This window comes from Panthera pardus, unplaced genomic scaffold (assembly GCF_024362965.1).
Source record: "Panthera pardus isolate Hobbes unplaced genomic scaffold, ASM2436296v1 HiC_scaffold_13, whole genome shotgun sequence".
NCBI classification, from domain to species: Eukaryota; Metazoa; Chordata; class Mammalia; order Carnivora; family Felidae; genus Panthera; species Panthera pardus.
Window position 1 is genome coordinate 132,368,354 of NW_026526688.1, and position 20,425 is coordinate 132,388,778.

The 20,425-nt window shown below is 38.5% G+C and overlaps 1 protein-coding gene across 6 annotated transcripts in view; it reads left to right on the plus strand.

Annotated features, from left to right (window-relative positions):
* Positions 1-20,425, plus strand: part of ABCG2 (ATP binding cassette subfamily G member 2 (Junior blood group)) — a 120,115-nt gene that overhangs the window by 84,599 nt on the left and 15,091 nt on the right. For all 6 annotated transcript variants that reach the window (XM_019464710.2, XM_019464761.2, XM_053901399.1 and 3 more), the window contains 7 exons: positions 438-552; positions 1,139-1,291; positions 3,966-4,123; positions 10,069-10,220; positions 11,870-11,974; positions 13,204-13,451; positions 18,774-18,856. In XM_019464710.2, coding sequence (XP_019320255.2) covers positions 438-552; positions 1,139-1,291; positions 3,966-4,123; positions 10,069-10,220; positions 11,870-11,974; positions 13,204-13,451; positions 18,774-18,856 — 1,014 coding nt within the window. The remainder of the gene's footprint in view (positions 1-437; positions 553-1,138; positions 1,292-3,965; positions 4,124-10,068; positions 10,221-11,869; positions 11,975-13,203; positions 13,452-18,773; positions 18,857-20,425) is intronic.

Below are 20,425 nucleotides of genomic sequence, written 5' to 3' on the forward strand. Positions count from 1 at the left end.
TTTGGTCAGCTTACTAACAGGACATGATAACAGGACATGATTGGCATACAGCTGTTGGCTGTGATTTGAGCTATGGGGAGAGAAAGAGGGAGAAAATATAAAGTGGGGAGATGGAGCCAAAGGCATAAGTTAAGGCCTGTGTCTTAGACAAAGGAGCACATTGCTTGCCTTGAGACCCCCCAAGGTCACAGCCTGGAAGGTTCTTTCGGAAGTCTGTGCTGGATCAGCCAACAGTGCCTCGGTTTCATGTCTTTGGGCTTTATTGTAGCATATACTAAATAAGGGAAGGTAAGAATTTAAAAATATACATAATTTTAGGTAATCTATAGACTTTCTTGATCAGTTAATTTTCTAACTTGAGCAGAATTTGGATTCAGTGGAGCCGAGAGATACAGCCTGAGTTGGAGAAAAACCACAACGTATATGTCCTCTCATAGGTTGTTAGATGTCTTAGCTGCAAGGAAAGATCCACATGGATTATCTGGGGATGTTTTGATAAATGGAGCACCTCGACCTGCCAATTTCAAATGTAATTCAGGTTATGTGGTACAAGTAAGTATTTATGCATTTTTTTGTTTAGCTTGCTTTTATTTCTATGTGGGCAAGTACCTTGGCTGATAGTTCAGTGTACTTCCAACTGACTATATGACATGCTCATAGAACCAGTTTTCTTTCCACCAGCTTTTCATAATCCCCCGTAAGATTCAGAGTAGTGTGAAATGAAAAGGCAGGGAGAATCTGGAATATAACCATGGTAAGGGCAATGGTATCCATTCTAGTTATCATTTCCATAAGACACTACTGAATTCCCTTTTGGCCCTACCTTCACCCCTGTCCTTCTTCGAGCTTAGAAAGATGTTCTGGTAAATCCTGTATAAAGCAGTCTGACATGTCTGCTGGTAATAATCATAATGACCTGTGTCTCTTTGGGTGTACCGATACAGAATGAAAATTATGCCATCAGGCTTTTTCAGCTGTCTATATGTGAAGTTGTTGTCATTTGTATGATTGCAAATACATCATTAGCTAGGACTTTAAATTGAGTGTGTTATTCTTGTGGATTACATTACATGTACTTAAGGGTGATGGTATTAGAAAAGACCTAATACGTGTTATTCAAATGCCATTTTGCTTTAAGGATGATGTCGTGATGGGCACTCTGACGGTGAGAGAAAATTTACAGTTCTCAGCAGCTCTACGGCTTCCAACAACTATGACGACTAATGAAAAAAATATACGGATTAACAGGGTCATTCAGGAGTTAGGTCTGGATAAAGTGGCGGATTCCAAGGTAATGTGGAAAAAACAGGATCATAGCTGGCAAATAGGATCTTACCTGTGTGGATAGTGTAACTCTTATTCAGAAGTTTTCTATAATATGTGTGGTCAAAAGTGACTGCTTTGTGTAAAGATGAGAAAAACATAATATGGAGATGGAAATTAGCCAGAAAAAAACTAAAAGTGTTTGAACCCTGCAAATGAAGTGTGGCAGTGTGCTCTAGTATATAGAAGTGTCTTTGCAAAGAGCACAAGGCCCTTTCCATGTGATGATAGCTCTTGACGCTTTCCCACACCGTTTGTCATGGGTCATCCACTGTCTTTACACTAACTTTCCTTCTTCCTGTTTTCTTTCCCCTTTTAGCTCTTCTTCCTCTTCCTCCAGGAGACTTTGTTCCATTGCTTTTGAGGTATATTTCTGGAATTCTTAAATGGCAAAAATCCAAGGGTTCTGGCTCTACGTTTCACTTTGCTATAATTTGGCTTTCAAAATTATATTTAGTCAAAGTAGAGTTTCATTCCTGTTTTTTTAAGCTTATTTATTTTGAGAGAGAGTGTGCGCATGGGAGGGGCAGAGAGAGAGGGAGAAAGAGAATCCCAAGCAGGCTCCACACTGTCAGTGCAAGGAGCCCAATGTGAGGCTCAAACTCACAAACCCGTGAGATCATGACCTGAGCTGAAATCAAGAGCCAGATGCTTAACTAATTGAGCCATCCAGGCACCCCTAACTTAGGGTTTATTTCTAATTTGTGTAGCATCCCAGTCGTTTTTCTATAGCTTTTCTTTTGGTACTTTTGTCTCTTATTCCCCTCTCCTCTTCATATCTTCCTTTCTTCTGCCAATATTTACTTACATATTGTCTGTTATGTGCTGGGCTCTTAGGTTTTAGAGATAACAGTTTGGGGCCAGAGAGACAAAAATAAATCCTTTTGTGGTTGTGCAGAGTCAGGAGGAAGAAATGAAATGAATGAGAGAACTTTACAGTTGATGACTAGGGATGAAAGATTTGCTGGGAAGACATTTGAAGCTTTGGGTGAAGATGAGCTTTTTAGATTGTGGTGGCTGTAGTTTAGCATTCTTTATTATTTTAAAGATTTTATTTTTAAGTAATCTCTACACTCAATTTTGGGCTCGAACTTACAACCCTGGGATCAAGAATTGTACCCTCTACTAACTGAGCCTGTGGTGGCAATAGTTTAATCCCCCTGTGAAATCTATCCTCGACTTAGAGATAATGAAGAAAGGGGGCATTCTGCTGGCTGCTGCTTCTTGTGATACTGACATTTAAAAAAAAAGGTTAAGTGTATTTTGCTATATTTTGCTTGGAAGCAGCACTCCGGGATGCCACTATTTACTACTTTTGTTTTATGAGTTTATGGGTTTGGGTTTCCTTTGCTTTGGCTCTGTTTTTCATTTTGTCTTTTTAGTAAGGTGCTTTCCAATCTTTATTTTTAGGTAAAACTTCTTTACAAATAGACAGCCATTGCCCTAACTTATTTGCATAGAATTCCTGGGAAATGAGCTGAAGGTAGTTGTTCACTTCTTAGAATTTATTTATCTAATTGATTGAAAATACTTTCAACATTTTTTTACTTTTTATGAAATTTTAAACATAGAATAGTCTGATTACTATCCTAATTGTATGATTATAGTATAATTAATATAATGGTATGATACTAATAACATTCACCTAGATCTCCCAGTTGTTGACATCTTATCCCATATGTGCTTCAGCTTTTTTTTCTGAAGTATTTTTTTGAAGTATTTTAGAGAAAGTTATAAATATCATATTTCACTCCTGAAAACTGATTATGCATCTTAAAAAAAAGACATTTGCCTACATTACCACAATACCATTATAAACTAACAAAATTAACAGTGTCTTAATATCAGTTATGTTAAGCCCCTATTCATTCACATTTTCCCAATTGTCTCCAAAATGTCTGTTACAGCTCAATTGTTACAAGATCCAGCCAAGGGCATCAGTAGCACTTGATTATCTCTTTGAAGACTCTTAATGTAGGAATTGCTTCCTACCTCCCCCCAAACCTTCTTGTCCCCTCCATCCCCACTACATACAATGACATCGACTAGTTGAAAAGACTGAGCCAAAAGAAAAGACTACAGTTGCCCTGTAGAATGTTCTGTCTTCTGGATTTGTCTGAAAGAATGAGTGAGGAATTCTGCAGTGAGTTGGGATATATGCAGGGTCAATTTGGGAAGCCTTATGGTGATTTAAGAAGTGCTAATGTGGTATAATAGAAAGTGAACTTTCTGTTTCCCAAACCACGCTGAGGACTTTTGGAGGGGTGAGGAGGGAGAGTGTAAGAAGATTAATAAATTATAGATGCTTTCCCCTTCTCCTCTCCTACCTTTATCTCCCTTTTGGTTTGTGATTTCAGTATGCCAGGGCCAAATCTTTTACTATTCTAATTTGACTTGGTAAGGAATATATAGTACTGTTAAGCATGGCTTTCACATCAGGCTTAGCCACTTAGCTGATTTGAGCCTCAGTTTACTCATTTTATTAAAGCGAAACCTACCTCTTTTCCGACATTTTTATTTACTTGCTATTTTGAATAAGCAAGGGATGAGATATTGCCTCTTACAGGGTCAGCTCATTGTAGGACCTCCACAAACAATAGTGGCTGTGGTTGTAATTGTTAATAATGATATTTGTGTTTTAGGTTGGAACTCAGTTTATCCGTGGTGTGTCTGGAGGAGAAAGAAAAAGGACTAGTATAGGAATGGAGCTTATTACTGATCCAGCCATCCTGTTCCTAGATGAGCCCACAACTGGCTTAGACTCAAGCACAGCAAATGCTGTCCTTTTGCTCCTGAAGAGGTAAATGCTATAGGAACATTATTCTCTCATCCATGCTGAGAGAATATCTGATCACCTGCTGTATATCAGGTGTTCTTCTTGGTATAGGGAATTCAGCAGTGAGTGCAATTTCTTCTGTCTTTGTTCAAGGGAAACAGTTGATCGACAAATATAAGCGTTTCAAGAAAAATGAAGCACGGTAAGAGCGTAGCAAAAGATGGCTGTAGTGGGGGTGGGGGTGCTATATTAAACAGTAGGATGGTCAGAGAAAACCTCAATGATGTGATATGTGAGCTGCGAGCAAGTAAGCAGGACCTGGATGTCTGGGAGAAGAGAGTCCTTGGAGGGAAGAGCCAGTGGGTCCTGAGGCAGAGTGTGCCTGATGTGTTTAGAATATCAAGGAGGCCAGAGGGACTGGATGCTGGTGAACTAGGTAGAATGGGGATTGCTTATCGATTAGTTTGCTAGGACTGCCATAACGTGGTATCAATGGACTGGGTGACTTAAACAACAGAAGTTTAGTTTTTCATATTCTTGGGAATCTAAAAGCCCAAGATAAGAGGGTCAGTAGAGTTGTTTTTTCTGAGGCCTTTCTCCCTGGCTTGGCTTGTCCGTAGTTATCTTCAATCTGCATCCTCACTTAGATTAAGGCCCACATATGACCTTGTTTAACCATAAGTCCCTCTGTAAAGACCCTGTCTGCAAATACAGGTGTATTCTGAGGTCATAGGGGTTAGAACTTCAACATGAATTTTGGGTGGGGGACATAATTCAGTCCATAACAGAATAGAACATGAGATGGAATTGAGTGGGTGGCAGATTACAAAGGCTTTGTAGGCCACTGTAAGAACTGTGGCTTTTATTGTCTCTAGGTTACATGGGAAACTTTTAGGGAGTTCTAGAACAGCAGAGTGGCAGCTGTGTAGAGAAAAGACTGTAGTGCAAGGTGAGTATAAGGAAAGCAGTCAGGAGGCTGTATTAGCTCAGTGGAGATATGATGCTGGTTTTGACTAGGAATGGTAGTGGTGAGTTGGTGAGAAGTCATGGATTCTGGATCAATTGTAAAGATAGAACCAACAGAATTAGTTCATGAATTGGACATGGGAAGTGATTATTGAAAGAATGAGTTTCTAAAATTTGGGACCTGAAAAATGGAAGAATGGAGAAAAGATAATATAGATAATAAAAAAAATAATAAAAAGAAAAGAAAATAATAAAAAGAAAATAAATAAATAATAAATAACTGTTACCATTTATGTGCATTTGCTCTCCCTCCGTCCCTCCACCCCACATAGTCTTTTTCTGACATCATGTACCATCACCCCTAGATACTCTGGAGTATAACTCTAAGAAACAAGGACACTCCTCCTACAATTCCATCTTACACACCTCCCAGCCAAGGAGTCCACATTGCTGCCAGCACCACCGTCCAACCCATGAACTCCAGCTGGACTTCACCAGTTGTCCCAAAAGTGTCTCTTTCTCCTTTCTGGCTTAGAATTTTCTCCAGGAATGATTTTTAAAATATTTTCTAATTCTGAACAGTTCTTTAGTCTTTTCTGGCTCTCATGTCCTTATCTGTCTTCAAGAGTACATTTCGTAGAGTGGCCCTCAACCTGGATGCATCCAGTGTTTCTCTATGACTAGACTCAGGCCATGAATTCTTGGTAGGGATACCACAGAAATGATGTTGTATTCTTGTGCAAAAATCAGGGGCTGTGTGATTTATTTTATTTTATTTTATTTTATTTTATTTTATTTTATTATTTATTTTATTGTATATTTATTGTCAAATTGGTTTCTGTACAACACCCAGTGCTCATCCCAACAAGTGCCCTCCTTAGTGCCCATCACCCATTTTCCCCTCTCCCCTACCCCCCATCAACCTCAGTTTGTTCTCAGTATCCAAGAGTCTCTTATGATTTGCCTCCCTTCCTCTCTATAGCTTTTTCTCCCCCTTCCACTCCCCCATGGTCTTCTGTTAAGTTTCTCAAGATCTACATATGGGTGAAAATATAAGGTATCTGTCTTTCTCTGACTCATTTCACTTAGCATAATACCCTCCAGGTCCATCCACGTTGCTGCAAATGGCCAGATTTCATTCCTTCTCATTGCTAAGTAGTATTCCATTGTATCTATAAACCACATCTTCCTTATCCATTCATCAGTTGTTGGACATTTAGGCTCTTTCCATAATTTGGCTATTGTTGAAAGCACTGCTATAAACATTGTGGTACCTGTGCCCCTATACATTAGCACTCCTGTATCCCTTGGGTAAATTCCTAGTAGTGCTATTGCTAGGTCATAGGGTAGTTCTATTTTTAATTTTTTTGAGGAACCTCCACACTGTGTTCCAGAGTGGATGCATCAGTTTGCATTCCCACCAACAGGGCAAAAGGGTTCCCATTTCTCCACATCCTCACCAGCATCTGTAGTCTCCTGATTTGTTCATTTTAGCCACTCTGACCAGTGTGGGGTGGTATCTCAGTGTGGTTTTGATTTGTATTTCCCTAACGAGGAGAGGGGCTGCATGGTTTTGACTTTTCCATGGGTGATGTTCACGACCATCAGCTGGTCATGTTGGTGTCTGCTGGGTGTACCTGCTGTGAAGTAATTATTTTTCCCTTTGTAATTGATTAATATTTTGTCAGGGGAGATAACTGGTTATTATGTCCATATCCTGTTTCTCATTAAATCTCTACCCACCAGTTTTAGCATGTACTCACAACTTTTGCCTCGATCAATTATTGGTGTGATGGTTGCCAAGTGATTTTGTGTTTACATCATTCTTTCTACATATATTAGTTGGCATTCTACTACCAAGAACTTTTCCTCCTTCTCTATTCATTTTACTCATATTATTTTAGTCAATAGATTATAATCTGCTATTACTTATTTTCTATGATTAAATTAGCCCTGATTTGGCCATTGGAAGCCCCTTCAGTCTAGCTTTGTGTCCTTTTGACATGCTCCCTAATCATTCTTCAAGCATTTCTCTACTTCCTGGTCAACAAGATGATCCAGGCTCATCTTGTCCTTTTCCTGTGTCAGATGTTTCTCTAAGGAGTCCCGGTACCTTCTGGTGTAGTCAGAATTTAGAAACCAAGATCTGCTTACTTAGTGTAGTGTGCTTGCTGCTACTACACTGGAAGTTTCATTGCTTCCAGACCCACTTAGCAGACATACCTAGGAAATATTTGTGTACATGTGCGTTATGTATGTGTATATATATAACACAGAAATATATTTTTATATTGTTTTTATCAAAGATTTTATTTTTAAGTAATCTCCACACTCATCATGGCACTCAAACTCATAACCCTGAGATCCAGAGTTATATGCTCCACTGACTGAGCCAGCCAGGCACCTATTTCTATTTGGAAAATATATGGAATATTAATTACATATGTGTATACATATATATATTTTGAATAGAATGATAGATACAAACATACATCTGTAACTATTGCTCTGTTAGTATGTGTGTATTAAAAAACTCAAGAATGTGTAAAATTTCCAATCTAGTCTAACATGAGTCCTCTTTTTAGTCTTTTCCCTTTTCACGTTTGTTTGTTTTTTAAAATGTTTATTTATTTTGAGATAGAAAGCGAGAGTGAGCACATGAGTGGGGAAGGGGCAGAGAGAGCAGGAGAGACAGAATCCCAAGCAGGCTTCGTGCTATCAGAGCAGAACCTGGTGTAGCACTTGAACTCACGAACTGTGAGATCATGACTGAGCTGAGATCAAGAGTCAGACACTTAACTGACTGAACCACCCAGGTGCCCCACCCTTTCCATGTTTGTAAATGATTTTTTAGACAGACAAAGTCTTAGCTGTCATTATCTCAATATATTTACTTACTTGGTCAGCCAAGTAACTTAACTGTTAAATACTACTAATCTCTTAGTCACTCTGGCCATTTCCTCTGCCCGCTACCTCTGGGACTGCTCCCTAACCCCCACTTTTTTAAAAGCTACCAAACACATCACCTTTAATGACATCCCCTCCTTGTCATTACCTTGCTTCCTCTGATGCCCATGCCCTCATAAGCAAGTCTCTATGCTAGGATAAGAAGCAATAGGAAGATTTTAGATATCTTAAGTTTGAGATGTCAGTTGCACATATAAGTGAAGATGCCAACTAATGGGTCTGGGGTTCGGGTTCAGTTAGAGAATGCATGATATTTTTGTCATCTGTAAGTATGTTAACAGCATTCAGTAGAGAATGGTGAATTGATGTGGCATACTTGACTGTGTTATGTTTTATCATGTTTTGTTCTAGTTAGCACACAAGCATCGTTCACCCTGTTGGAGGGCTCTAACCTGGTCCTTTTCACACTCCACTGTGCACACTAATCACTAGGGTCGTGTTAAAATCAGATTCTGTTTCTACAGCATGGAGTACAAGAGTCTACATGTCTAATAGGAGATACTGATAATGATGTCATTGGGCCTCAGACCACAAGGCTTTCACACCAATCCACTTTCCTGCTTCCAGTGCTTCACCAGCCCTTTCTTACCGTCTGACTAAAGCTGCAGCTTCTGAGTGAAGGGATTCATCATGGGCTTATTTTTTGATGCAGTCTCTCTTACTAACTTTTTCCCCTCCCCCAGTCCCAACTCCTGCACATACCTCTGGGCTCTGCAATGGCATTGAACTACTTGTAGTTTCCTTAGTAGACCTTTGTTATTGCATACTTTTTTTGCCATGTTCCTTCCACCTGACTACACTTTCTCTTCTTGGCTTACTCCGGTTGGCCCCTTTGATACACTACTTATATTATCTTCAGAATGGGTTATAGTCTTCTATTTTGCTTATAAGAAACCCTCAGCTTCTTTTATTCCACACTGTATTGAAATGATTGATCTACTGGCCTGTTCCTATTTGGGGCGGAAGGAACTTATAGACACTACTAGCATATAGTAAGTAGGTACTTAGAAAATGCCTAAATTGACATGATACCTCTCATAAAATATTTCCAATAATGACAGATTTTTAACAGTGATTTGGCCTTTGTTTTTTTTCTACCCATAAGTAGTAACTCCTGTGTAAAGGTAGTTTAACAATGTTTTGGCCATGGAATTAGATCAAATCCCAACCCCACCCCTTAAGTAACTGTGACACTTAGGGCCAGTTGCTCAGCTCTCTTAAGTCTTATCTGTAATATAAAGGTAATGGTAGTATTGGTACTGCCTTGTAACAATATTGTGAAAATTTAGATAAGGCTATCTATAAAGTATGTAGTAGCAAAGACATAGTAAGTACTCAGTAATGTTAGTTGTACCATTAAGGGAAAAGAATGAAAACCAATTCCTAAAGAGCCAAGAGATTTAAATGATCAGTGAGAATGGGGCATGCAATCATTGTTTTAATATTTAGTCTATAATATGTTTTCAAACTTGAGTGTACTTACAGGACTACCTGGGTGCTTGTTAGATGTATGGATTCACTAGGCCCAATAGGTCTGAGAATGTTCAGGGATCTGCATTTTTAAATGGTTCTTTATTTTTGAGAGAGAGAGAAAGAGAGAGTGTGCATGCACTAGTTGGGGAGGGGCAGAAAGAGGGGGACAGAGGATCTCAAGCGGGCTCTGTCCTAACAGCAGAGAGCCCAATGCGGGGCATGAACTCATGAGCCATGAGATCATGACCTGAGCGGAAGTAGGTCGCTTAACTGACTGAGCCTCCCAGGTGACCCTGGAGATTTGCATTTTTAATTACTCTTCTGGTTGATGTAGACTGCCCATAGAACACACTTTAGAAACCCTAGTGCTTCATAGAAGCACCAAATTGAGGTCTCCTAACTATCAGATGGATAAGATGAAATGAGAAGTTAGTAAGAGAAAATCAAGTCGAACTAAGAATAGATAACCTAGAGGCAGGAATAAAGTTGCCACGATGTTCACATTTCACATGTTTAATGACTCAGACATTTAATGACTTTTATTTTTTTCACTTTTAATTTAGGATGTCTGAACAGGGACGAACAATCATTTTCTCCATTCATCAGCCTCGTTACTCTATCTTCAAGTTGTTTGATAGCCTCACCTTGTTGGCCTCAGGAAGACTAATGTTCCATGGGCCTGCCCAGGAGGCCTTGGGTTACTTTGCATTAATGGGTATGCTTGACTTTTTCACGTAGTAAGATCCTTTATTAAGAGAATCCTAAAGAGAGTAAAAGGGGTCTATAGGAATGCTGTTGATTTTTGAGTAGACATACCATGGCTTCCCCCATTCCAACACAACTTTGGTAGTTTGGTGTTAGAATTTTTCTTCACTTTGCAGCACTAGCTTGTTCTTTGGGTCTTTTTCCTGACCTGGTTGAGTATGGCTGCATGTGTGTGCAGGAGTATTTCTACTGGGCCTTACCTGATCTGCTTCCCACTTCAGTTCAGGATATATGTTGGCTTCATAGCCAGTTATGTCTGTTGAACATTTTGGGAAAGGCCTAATAGTATCCTCCAATTATCTTCTTGACTGTATTATGGATCAGGCTCTATCACTGTGTTCCCTCGTAGAAGATGTTAGTCTCCTTTGGTGGAGGTTCATAAGATGCTACTTAAAATTTTCTAGTAACGTTAGATTGCAGATTTAGGCCTTGAGGGGGTGTGAGTGACTTGCCAGTTAATAGAATGACTAGTTGTCTTTGAGGGACCGACATTTCTGACAGTTTTGGACTGCTTGGTTCTATTTAGAATGGAAGTATGTAATTGTTTTTTTACGACTCATGTTGTCTGCTTTATTTTATTAAAAACTTTTAAATGTTTATTTTTTAGAGAGAGAGTGCACGTATGAGCAGGGGAGGGGCAGAGAGAGAGGGAGACAGAGAATCTGAAGCAGGCTCCATGCTATCTGCACAAAGCCTGACATGTGGCTCGAACTCACAAACCGTGAGATTAGGACCTGAGCTGAAGTCGTACGCTCAATCAACCGAGCCACCCAGGCGCCGCTGCTTCATTTTAGAGATATTTGGATACGATTATAGATGATGCTCCATGACTCCAAATATAGTTTTAAATATTCACTAGCCAGTTTTAAAAATTTCCATTTAATGTCCATCATTTAAAGTTAATAAGCACACACAGGTCTAGGGAGTTTAGGGGAGATGAACCTAGAGTCAAACTGGAGGCCAAGTTGAGTCCAGAGGATTGTGCCGCAGAAGCTGAGATAAGCATTCAGCTGTGTTGTGCCAGTCACATTCTCTTGGGAGTGCTGCTCTGGTGATTTGTTCTCCCTATTGGAATTATGACAGCACAATGAATGCATATTTGGCTATCCCCAGGTGAACTTGGAGAGCAGAACACACCCCTGGCCTCTCCCAAGGACAGTCCTGCTGTGCTGTAGCATTCTTTGCTTGTGGCCTTGCTTTGAAGAGCATTAGTTCCAGCTACAGCTTTTTTTTTTTAACTTATTTTTATTTGCACCTATATTTCTATTTTTGAAGAAGTTCTGATAAGCTTCAGAGCATACTGAGGATAGCTGTTTCGGGTCTCATGAACTAAGATGGGTAAGGACCTAGTATGAACTTTCTGAGAGTCCTAGGTTGGTTTTAAGTGTGTATTTTTCTGGGAGACAGAGCATTGCTGAAATGTTGTGTGATTGAATATATAAAAAGAAAAGGTAAATTAGTGAAGGGAGAAGAGAAAAAAAAAAGTAAGGGAGAAGTTGTCAGATTCTCTCCCTCTCCCTCACCTCTCTCACCCCTGTAAGTGAGTTTTTGTTTTCCAAGACCATCAAGTTTGTGTACTTGAGTTGCCTTCTTTTGTAGGTTACCAGTGTGAGCCCTATAATAACCCTGCAGACTTCTTCCTGGATGTCATTAATGGAGACTCCTCTGCTGTGGTATTAAACAGACAGGACCAGGCGGGTGAAGGTATGAAAATCTGTTGAGAGTCACAGGTTATTGCTTCACTGCATTAACTGAAGTTTAACAATGTGGCAACTCATTAAATCATGGCTTTGTGAATTTATATTAATACTGTCCTCTGATAACCGTTGTCTTAGTCCACTTGGGCTACCGTGACAAAAATACCATAGACAGGTGGCTTAAACAATAAACATTTATTTTTCACAGTTCTGGAGTGGGAAGTCCAAGATGAAGGTATCTGCAGATTCATTGTCTGTTGAGGACCTGCTTCCTGGTTCAGAGATGGGTCACCATCTTCTCATTGCCTCCTCACATGGTGGAAGTAGGGAGGGAGCTCTCTGAGGCCTCTTTTATAAGTTTACCAATCCCATTAATGAGGACAACACCCTCATGACTTAATAACCCCTCAGAGGTCCCGCCTTCAAACATCATCACATTGGGGATTGAGTTTTAGCATATGAATCTTGAGGGATCACAAACATTCACTCTATGGCACTGGTCAACACAGATTTTGTTTTCCTTGACTGTTGAGAATATTTTTGATTTAATTTATAAATAAGCATTTATATGATAGTATCAGTTCTAAGGAGAATTTTTATTTAAAAAATGTCCATGGATTTTATAGTGTTTTGAAATGAGAAACTTGGCAATTTATGTATTTGCATATAGAAGAAAACAAAGGCAAGATTTTTCTATTAGGAATTATAACTTGCTATGATAAGATGTCTATTTTAAAAGAATTAGGGTTCAAATATTATAGTTAGGAAAAGGTCAGTAGGTTTGCTGTATTCATAAGTTTATGGGAGTAGTCAGTCAATTAACTGTATTTTTCTTTTTTTTTTAAATTTTTTTTTGAATGTTTATTTTTGAGAGAGAGACAGAGCATGAGCAGGGGAGGGACAGAGAGAAAGGGAGACACAGAATCCGAAGCAGGCTTCGGGCTCCGAGCTGTCAGCACAGAGCCCAAAGCCCGATGTGGGGCTCTAACTCATGAGCCATGAGATCATGACCTGAGCCGAAGTCAGACGCTCAACCGACTGAGCCACCCAGGCACCCCAATTAACTGTATTTTTCTAATGTTGTAGAGCAATGACAGATCTAATAATTTTTTATACTCAAGCATTAGAATTAAGGTATTAGGGAAGAATCTAAGAAAAGGGTTGCCGAAAAATGGGCTAAATCAGTTGTTACTCTATTAATAAAGTTCCCTTTCTTTATCTACTTTTATTCCAAAGCCAAGGAGACTGAAGGACCTTCCAAGAGAGATATTCCACTCATTGAAAAAATAGCTGAGTTTTATGCCAACTCTGCCTTCTCCAGAAAAACAAAAGATGAGTTAAATCAACTCTCAGAGGGTCAGAAAAAGAAGAGCTCAGCCTTTGGGGAGATCACCTATGCCACCTCCTTCTGTCATCAACTCAGATGGATTTCCAAGCGTTCATTCAAAAACTTACTGGGTAACCCTCAGGCCTCTATAGCTCAGGTAACCTGACAGATTCTTCTGATTATGCTCAGACATATCATGTGGGAATATTAGGTTGTAATATAATCTATTTTAGGATTATGCTTATCTTCTACTCAACATTCTATTTATTTATCCCCACTCCATTTGGGATATAGAAACAGCCAACAGAACAAGTAAAACACAATGAAATTTTTACTTAAGGAAAAATATTTTCTTTTTTTATGGGGTTTTTTTTTTTACTACCTAACTCAGAATTTTTGTTGATTTAGACAAGCTGTAATGGATAATCTTTGTAGAAATTTGTTTTCTTCAAAATTGTGAAGTAAAGGAGATGTTTAGCCACATCTATAGTTTTCTGATAGCTGCATGCATTCATTTCCTGATCCACTCAACAAAAGTTCTTACTGATCACATATGGCATTTTGGGAGCTTATATACAGCAGTGAACAAAATGTGCAAAAATAAAACCTCTGTTCTCATGGAGCCTATTTTCCAATGAGGAAAACAGATGACAAATTCATACAGAAATTAACTATATAGCAAGTCAGGTGGTAAAAGAGTCTGTGGAGAACTTTTAAACAGAAAAGCAGAGAAAGGAAGAGAAAAAGATAGAAGGAACAGGGAGGGGGAAAGAGGGAGAGAGTGGAAAGGAGTTGATGGCATTTGAAATCGGTTGGCCAGGGAAGCCTGGATCTGGAAGTCACTGAATGCCTTAGAAGGTCATAGGGGCCAGCTGCTTTCTGAGGGAAGAGCCTGTGTACAAATGTTGTTCCTTATAATTGACCTTCTTCATTTTGGGATTCGAATCTTAGGAGAGCACTAAGATACCTACAACAGTTTGTAGTTACCACAGTGTAGTAAGCAGACTTTAATTCTGTTAAACAAGGGTATTCACTGTCAGATTGACTTTCTTTTAATAATGATGAAATCCTGTTCTTTTTCTATTTTGGCTGGCTCTGTTCAGAGTTGTTGATTATTACTCTTTTATTTTTCTGTAATTCTCAGGTGCTCTGTCATATGAAACTCTAGTATTCCCAGTTCATTGGACCATTCTTTTCAAGGAAGTCAGTTTAGCTAGTTATTTTGGGGGTTATTGATTTTACTGTCAATCGTTGAATTTCTGTCAAGTACTAAAAGATGACGTGCTGTTGGCACTAATAAGATATTACTGACTTCTTACCACATGCACCATAATTTTCATACTTCAGTACAGTTGCTTTGTAAGTATTAATACCAAGAATCTGTATCCCTCTTTGAGATACACTGCCAGTTGCTCCAAACATTTTTGCTACTTGTTATTTGACATTTCTGTCAGAATATGCACACTTCTGTGTACTAGCAATCAAGGTTAAATTTTTATTCTTTTATAGTATATTTGATGTCTTTTGGGTACAAGTCTGGTAAACAAAGTCAACCTGGTTACCCATTGTTCCAACGTCACTATTGGAATGTGATGGAGTTGGTTCTTTAGTGTGATTTATAGATTTTTTTATAACTTGGAAAATAACTTAAATTTCTCTTGCCTCTGAAAGTGATTTACAAGTGTCTTGTCCAAGTCACAATATGGTAGTCTGAGAAGAATATGATTAGAATGTGGAGGTATTTCTTTTTTTATTTTTTTAAAAGTTTTTATTTAAATTCCAATCAGTTAACATTTAGTGTAATATTAGTTTCAGGTGTACAATTTAGTGATTCAACACTTCCATACAACACCTGGTGCTCATCACCACAACTGCACTCCTTAATCCCCCTCACCTATTTAACCCAACCCCTCACCCCCCCCCTCTGCTCTGGTAACCATCAGTTTGTTCTCTATAGTTAAAAGTCTGTTTCTTGACTTGCCTCTCTCTCTTTTTTTTTTCTCCTTTTCTTGTTTGATTTGTTTCTTAAATTCCACATATGAGTGAAATCATATTGTCTTTCTCTCTCTCACTTATTTTGCATAGCACAATACTCTAGCTCCATCCACGTTATTGCAAATGGAAAGATTTCATTTTTGTTTTTGGCTGAGTAATATCCCATTACATGTATATATACCACATCTTCTTTATCCATTCATCGGTCAGTGGACATTTGGGATCTTTCCATAATTTAGCTATGGTAGGCAATGCTGCTGTAAACATAGGGGTGCATGTGTCCCTTTGAATTCGTGTTTTTGTATTCTTTGGGTGAATACCTGGTCTGAAATTGCTGGATCATAGGGTAGTTCTATTTTTAACTTTTTGAGGAATCTCCATACTGTTTTGCAGTGTGGCTGCACCAGTTTGTATTCCCATCAAAAGTGTAAGAGGGTTCCCTTTTCTAAAATGTGGAACTATTTCTAATACACCATGACTCTGCATCTTTTGTTGCTAGGCTTACTTCAGATGTAGACCCAGGCCTAGTGCCTCCAGGTTGCATATTCAGCCTACTTGCTTCCTCAATGAACTCAGTTCCACTAAAGGAGTCCCAACAGTGTTCAGAGTAGTGGCAGTCTCCTAGAACAAAGATAGGACATTGCATCTCTCTGAGTATCTGCTGTTCAGATTTGTAGATACTGGAATGTTTGCTTAGAACAGGAGCAGGCAAACCTTTTTTGTAAGGGGCTAGGTAGTAAATACTTTGGGCTTTGTGGGCCATGTGGTCTTTGTCTCTAGCCTTTCCCGTTTTAGCTTGAAAGGAGCCATAGATAATGTATAAACAAATGAACATAGTTGTGTTCCAATAAAACTTTATTGATGGATACTGAAACTTGAATTTCATTTAAATTTCATGTGGCAAGAAATATTCTTCTCTCACTTTTGTTTTCTCCCAACCATTAAAAAAGTGGTAAAAACTGTTCTTAGCTAGAGGCTGAACAGAAATAGGTGACAGGCCATGTTTGACCTGTAGACCCTAGCTTGCTGACCTTCGGTTTAGTGGTTTTAAACTCATGTATGTTGTTTACTTTTTAAACTATTTGAACATGAAGCTGTTAAACTGTTTTATGGCTTCCCGCTGATAAATCCTGTATCAGTTGTATTACAGCCATACCTAGATTTCAACTAGTCACTTCCATGATTCAGACTTTGCTTCTAATAATGCCCTTTAACCAAAGGTTGTATTTGAATGATCTGGGAGTGAATGGATCATCTGTATAGAAGGATTTAATGTTCATTTAATGTGCCATGGGTTTTTCTGATCAAATCAATTTGGAAAACACTATCGTATCTCTTAAAGATTCATTTTTTCTACTGGCACATTTTACATTTGACTAGGGATGTTTTTTGAGTAATGGCCATAATTATCCCTCAAAACTCACCTTGAGATATATTGCTAAACACAGGTGAATAAGACAGAATAACATATTTAGGGAATTTCTTTTTTTTTTTTTCCTTCTGTTCAGAACAGAGCCCAGGTGCACAGGACTTACAGTATCTCTTCTTTGTGTGCTCTGTTGAGCAATGCTTAGTTTGCCTATTTTTTTTCTCTTTTCTGTAATCCAAGAAAGAATAACGCGGATTCACCTTGTAAAAGCATGACAAAATTATGAGATTGATCATAGCGAACATCCTTTGGTAATATTGACTATCGAACCTTTAGCGAACATCCTCATGGTAATATTGACAGTATCTTTTATATGCAAAAGGAACAAGCATGTAGAGTGTCCAGATTAAAAAGTCCAGACATTCTTAAAGCTATACTGGGTGAACATAGAGACTTGTATACATACACATGCACACATGGTAATGGAGCCATCATCATTTATTTTGGAAGCTTATCTGTTGGCATGAAGTACAGTATATTCTGAGGGTAATGAAAATATACCAGGGTAATAGATTTTTTTCTCCAAATTTCTGACTGTCTTATTAGCAAGGGAATTTTAAAGACATCTCAGATCATACTTTTTCCAGACTGTGGTTTTCACAAACTAGCCTCCACAGATCATGATCCTGTTTACCAGTTTGGTTTGCTTCATGCCAAAATATGCTTCAAAAAATTCCTTCAAGTCTTGATACTATTGTACTGTAGTAGTACTGAGGTTTTGTATTTTATTTTTTAACTTTGAAGGTTCCAAGATACATGGTGGGATATTTTGTTTTCTTCAGATTACCATTTCTTACATTTTTTAAATTTAATACAACATAAAAGTACAATACATAGAACTTTCCTAAATAAATTGTGTCATAGTATAACCCTTAATCCTTTGCTTATAGAAGTGTCCTTAAGAGATATTTTGTCAATCTTAAAAATAGAAGTAATGTTTATCCAGTCTACTTGAGTCCTCAAACAGACCGAGTAAGTGAAGGTAGGTAAGAGTGGCAAAAAACTGGCAGCTTAGTTCTACTCGTTTGGCTGCAGGCCCTTGGGCTGAGGTTGCTGGAGAAGCAGTGACAAGAGAATGGGTAGTGAAAGTACTCGGGTACCCTCAGAGAGAGCTGGTTGAATGCTTTGGTGGCAGTGACAGTGCACTTTTCCAGTGCAGGCATAGACTGTCCCCTGGGTCAGATAGGCGAGCCCCAGCTTATCGCTGCTTCCTTATCACATGAAATAACATTGTTAGAATTGTTTTATATGTGCTTGAAACATTTTATTTATTTTTAATGTTAAAAGTAAAAATATCCTGGGGTGCCTGCGTGGCTCAGTCGGTTAAGTGTTCAACTCTTGATTTTGGCTCGGGTCCTTGATCTCACAGTTGTGAGACTGAGCCCTGTGTCGGGCTCTGTGCTGAGTGTGGAGTCTGCTTGGGATTCTCTCTCTCTCTGTCTCTCTTTCTCTCTCTCTCCCTCTGCCCCTCTACCCTGCTCTCGCTCTCGCTCTCTCTCTCTCTCTCTCACACACACACACACGCACATATTCTCTCTCAAAATAAATAAACATATTTTTTAAAAAGTCATTTTAAAAAAAGAGTAAAGATATCCTGTTTTTACTTGAGCCTCTTCAAATATAAAACTGCATGTTCACTAGCACAAAGGTTGAAAGTTCAGGTCAGAACTCTTTAGCCACATGGACTTTATTTTATTTCTCAAATGACTTAGCCACGCACTTGCATTGCTTCCCTACTCTATATGGCCTTCCCAGGCCTGGTAGTTTGAACTAGACCTTGAACCGGCCTGGTGAATCAGTGGGGGGATCCTTAGAGTTCTAGGAGTTTACTGTGTTCTACTGTCAGCCTCCCCAACAAACAGATAAATTATTTTTTAATTTAGAAAGCGGTCTAATAACATACACTGTTCCATATTCTCCCAAGGGCTTTGGCTGAACGATTTGAAGTATCTATCTCAATGGAGAAATTTGGCTACGTAGCCATATAATAATCATAAATGGCGTGTTGTTTTTGTCTTTAATTAAGACTTTTCTTCTTTTTTTTTTTTTGAAAAGATAATTGTAACAATCATCCTGGGATTGGTTATAGGTGCCATTTTCTATGATTTAAAAAATGATTCTACGGGAATCCAGAATAGGTAAGTAAATTTGGATCTTGATTTTGAGAAAGTGTTGTTACTTCTTTCAAGCTTATGAAAATCCATTAAGAATTTAAATTTGAGGGGTGCCTGGGTGGCTCAGTCGGTTAAACGTCTGATTCTTGATTTCAGCAGGTCATGATCTCACAGTTCATGAGATTGAGCCCCATGTTGGGCTCTCAGTGTTGACAGTGCAGGCCTGCTTGGGATTCTCTCTTTCCATGGCTCTCTGCCCCTCCCTGTTTGTGCTCGCTTGTGGGCACACACACACACACTCTCTCTCAAAATAAATAAAATTAAAAAAAAAGAATTTAAATTTGAGACAGGCTAAACTGAAGAGTAGGGTAAGTCAGTGAATTGAAAGCTGGAGGGATATATGTATGTGTGTGTGTGTGTATGTGTGCATGCATATGTATACATATATAGTGGTAATTATATATATGTGTGTATGTATGTATATGTATACATATATAGTGGTAATTTACATAGTACATAAAATTTACCTTCTTAAACAGTTTTAAGTATATAGTTCAGTGGCATTAATTATTTCCCATTATTGCATATTTCCATTATTCCATATAATCCACATTTATACTTTCTGTCTCCCAATTTGATTACTCTAGGTACTGATATAAGTGGAATCCTACAGTATTTGTCCTTTGGTAACTCACTTATTTCCTTTACATAGTATCTTCAAAGTTCATCCATGTTGTGGCACATGTCAGAATTTCTTTCCTTTTAAAGACTGAGTAATATTCCAATGTATGGATATATCATATTTTGTTTATGCATTTATCTGTCTTGGACACTTGGATTATTTCTGCCTTTTGGCTGTTGTGAATTTTGGGGAGGAAGAATACCCTGCTCTTCAGAGTTCCTCTGAAGGACTAAGAATCACGTTGACATAAGACAGATTAACAGGAGAAAATCAAATTCAGTAGCATGTGAACAGGGAATCCACACAGACATGAAATTCCAAAAACAGGCAACATGATGCCTATGTGAGCTAAGGAGAGGGGTGGGTAAGGTCTGAGGATACACTGGGAGAAAGATCTTAGGAAGTTGAGAGATGATATTTGGAAAACTAAAGTTGCCTCTTATGCAAATAAGTTTCTTAGGTAAAGACAATCTTTCTTAGTAACTTTCTTCCTGGTATAGGCTCTCCTTTCCAATGTAAATTTAGGCAGTTGAGGGAGCGGTAAAAAGCTTTTCCAGAATCTGCAGGTAATTGATCGCTTTTAGCTCAAAATAGTCTTCATGTCAAAGTAACCCAAGTTGGAGTGACCCGCCCTTTGCCTCTCATTGAGTAATGCTGCTATGAGTGAGGATTTACAAGTAAATATCTGTTTAAGTCTCTGCTTTAAATTCTTTTGGGTTTATACTCAGAAGTAGAATTACTGGATCGTTTGGTAATTCTATCAAGTATCCTGTCTTCCATAGCAGCTGTATTATTTTGCATTCCTACCAGCAGTGCCCAAGGGTTTCAATTCCTCTGCAACCTCACCAAACTTGTTATTTTCTGTTTTTTTTTTCTTTTTCTTCTTTATAATAATAATAACCATCCTGATT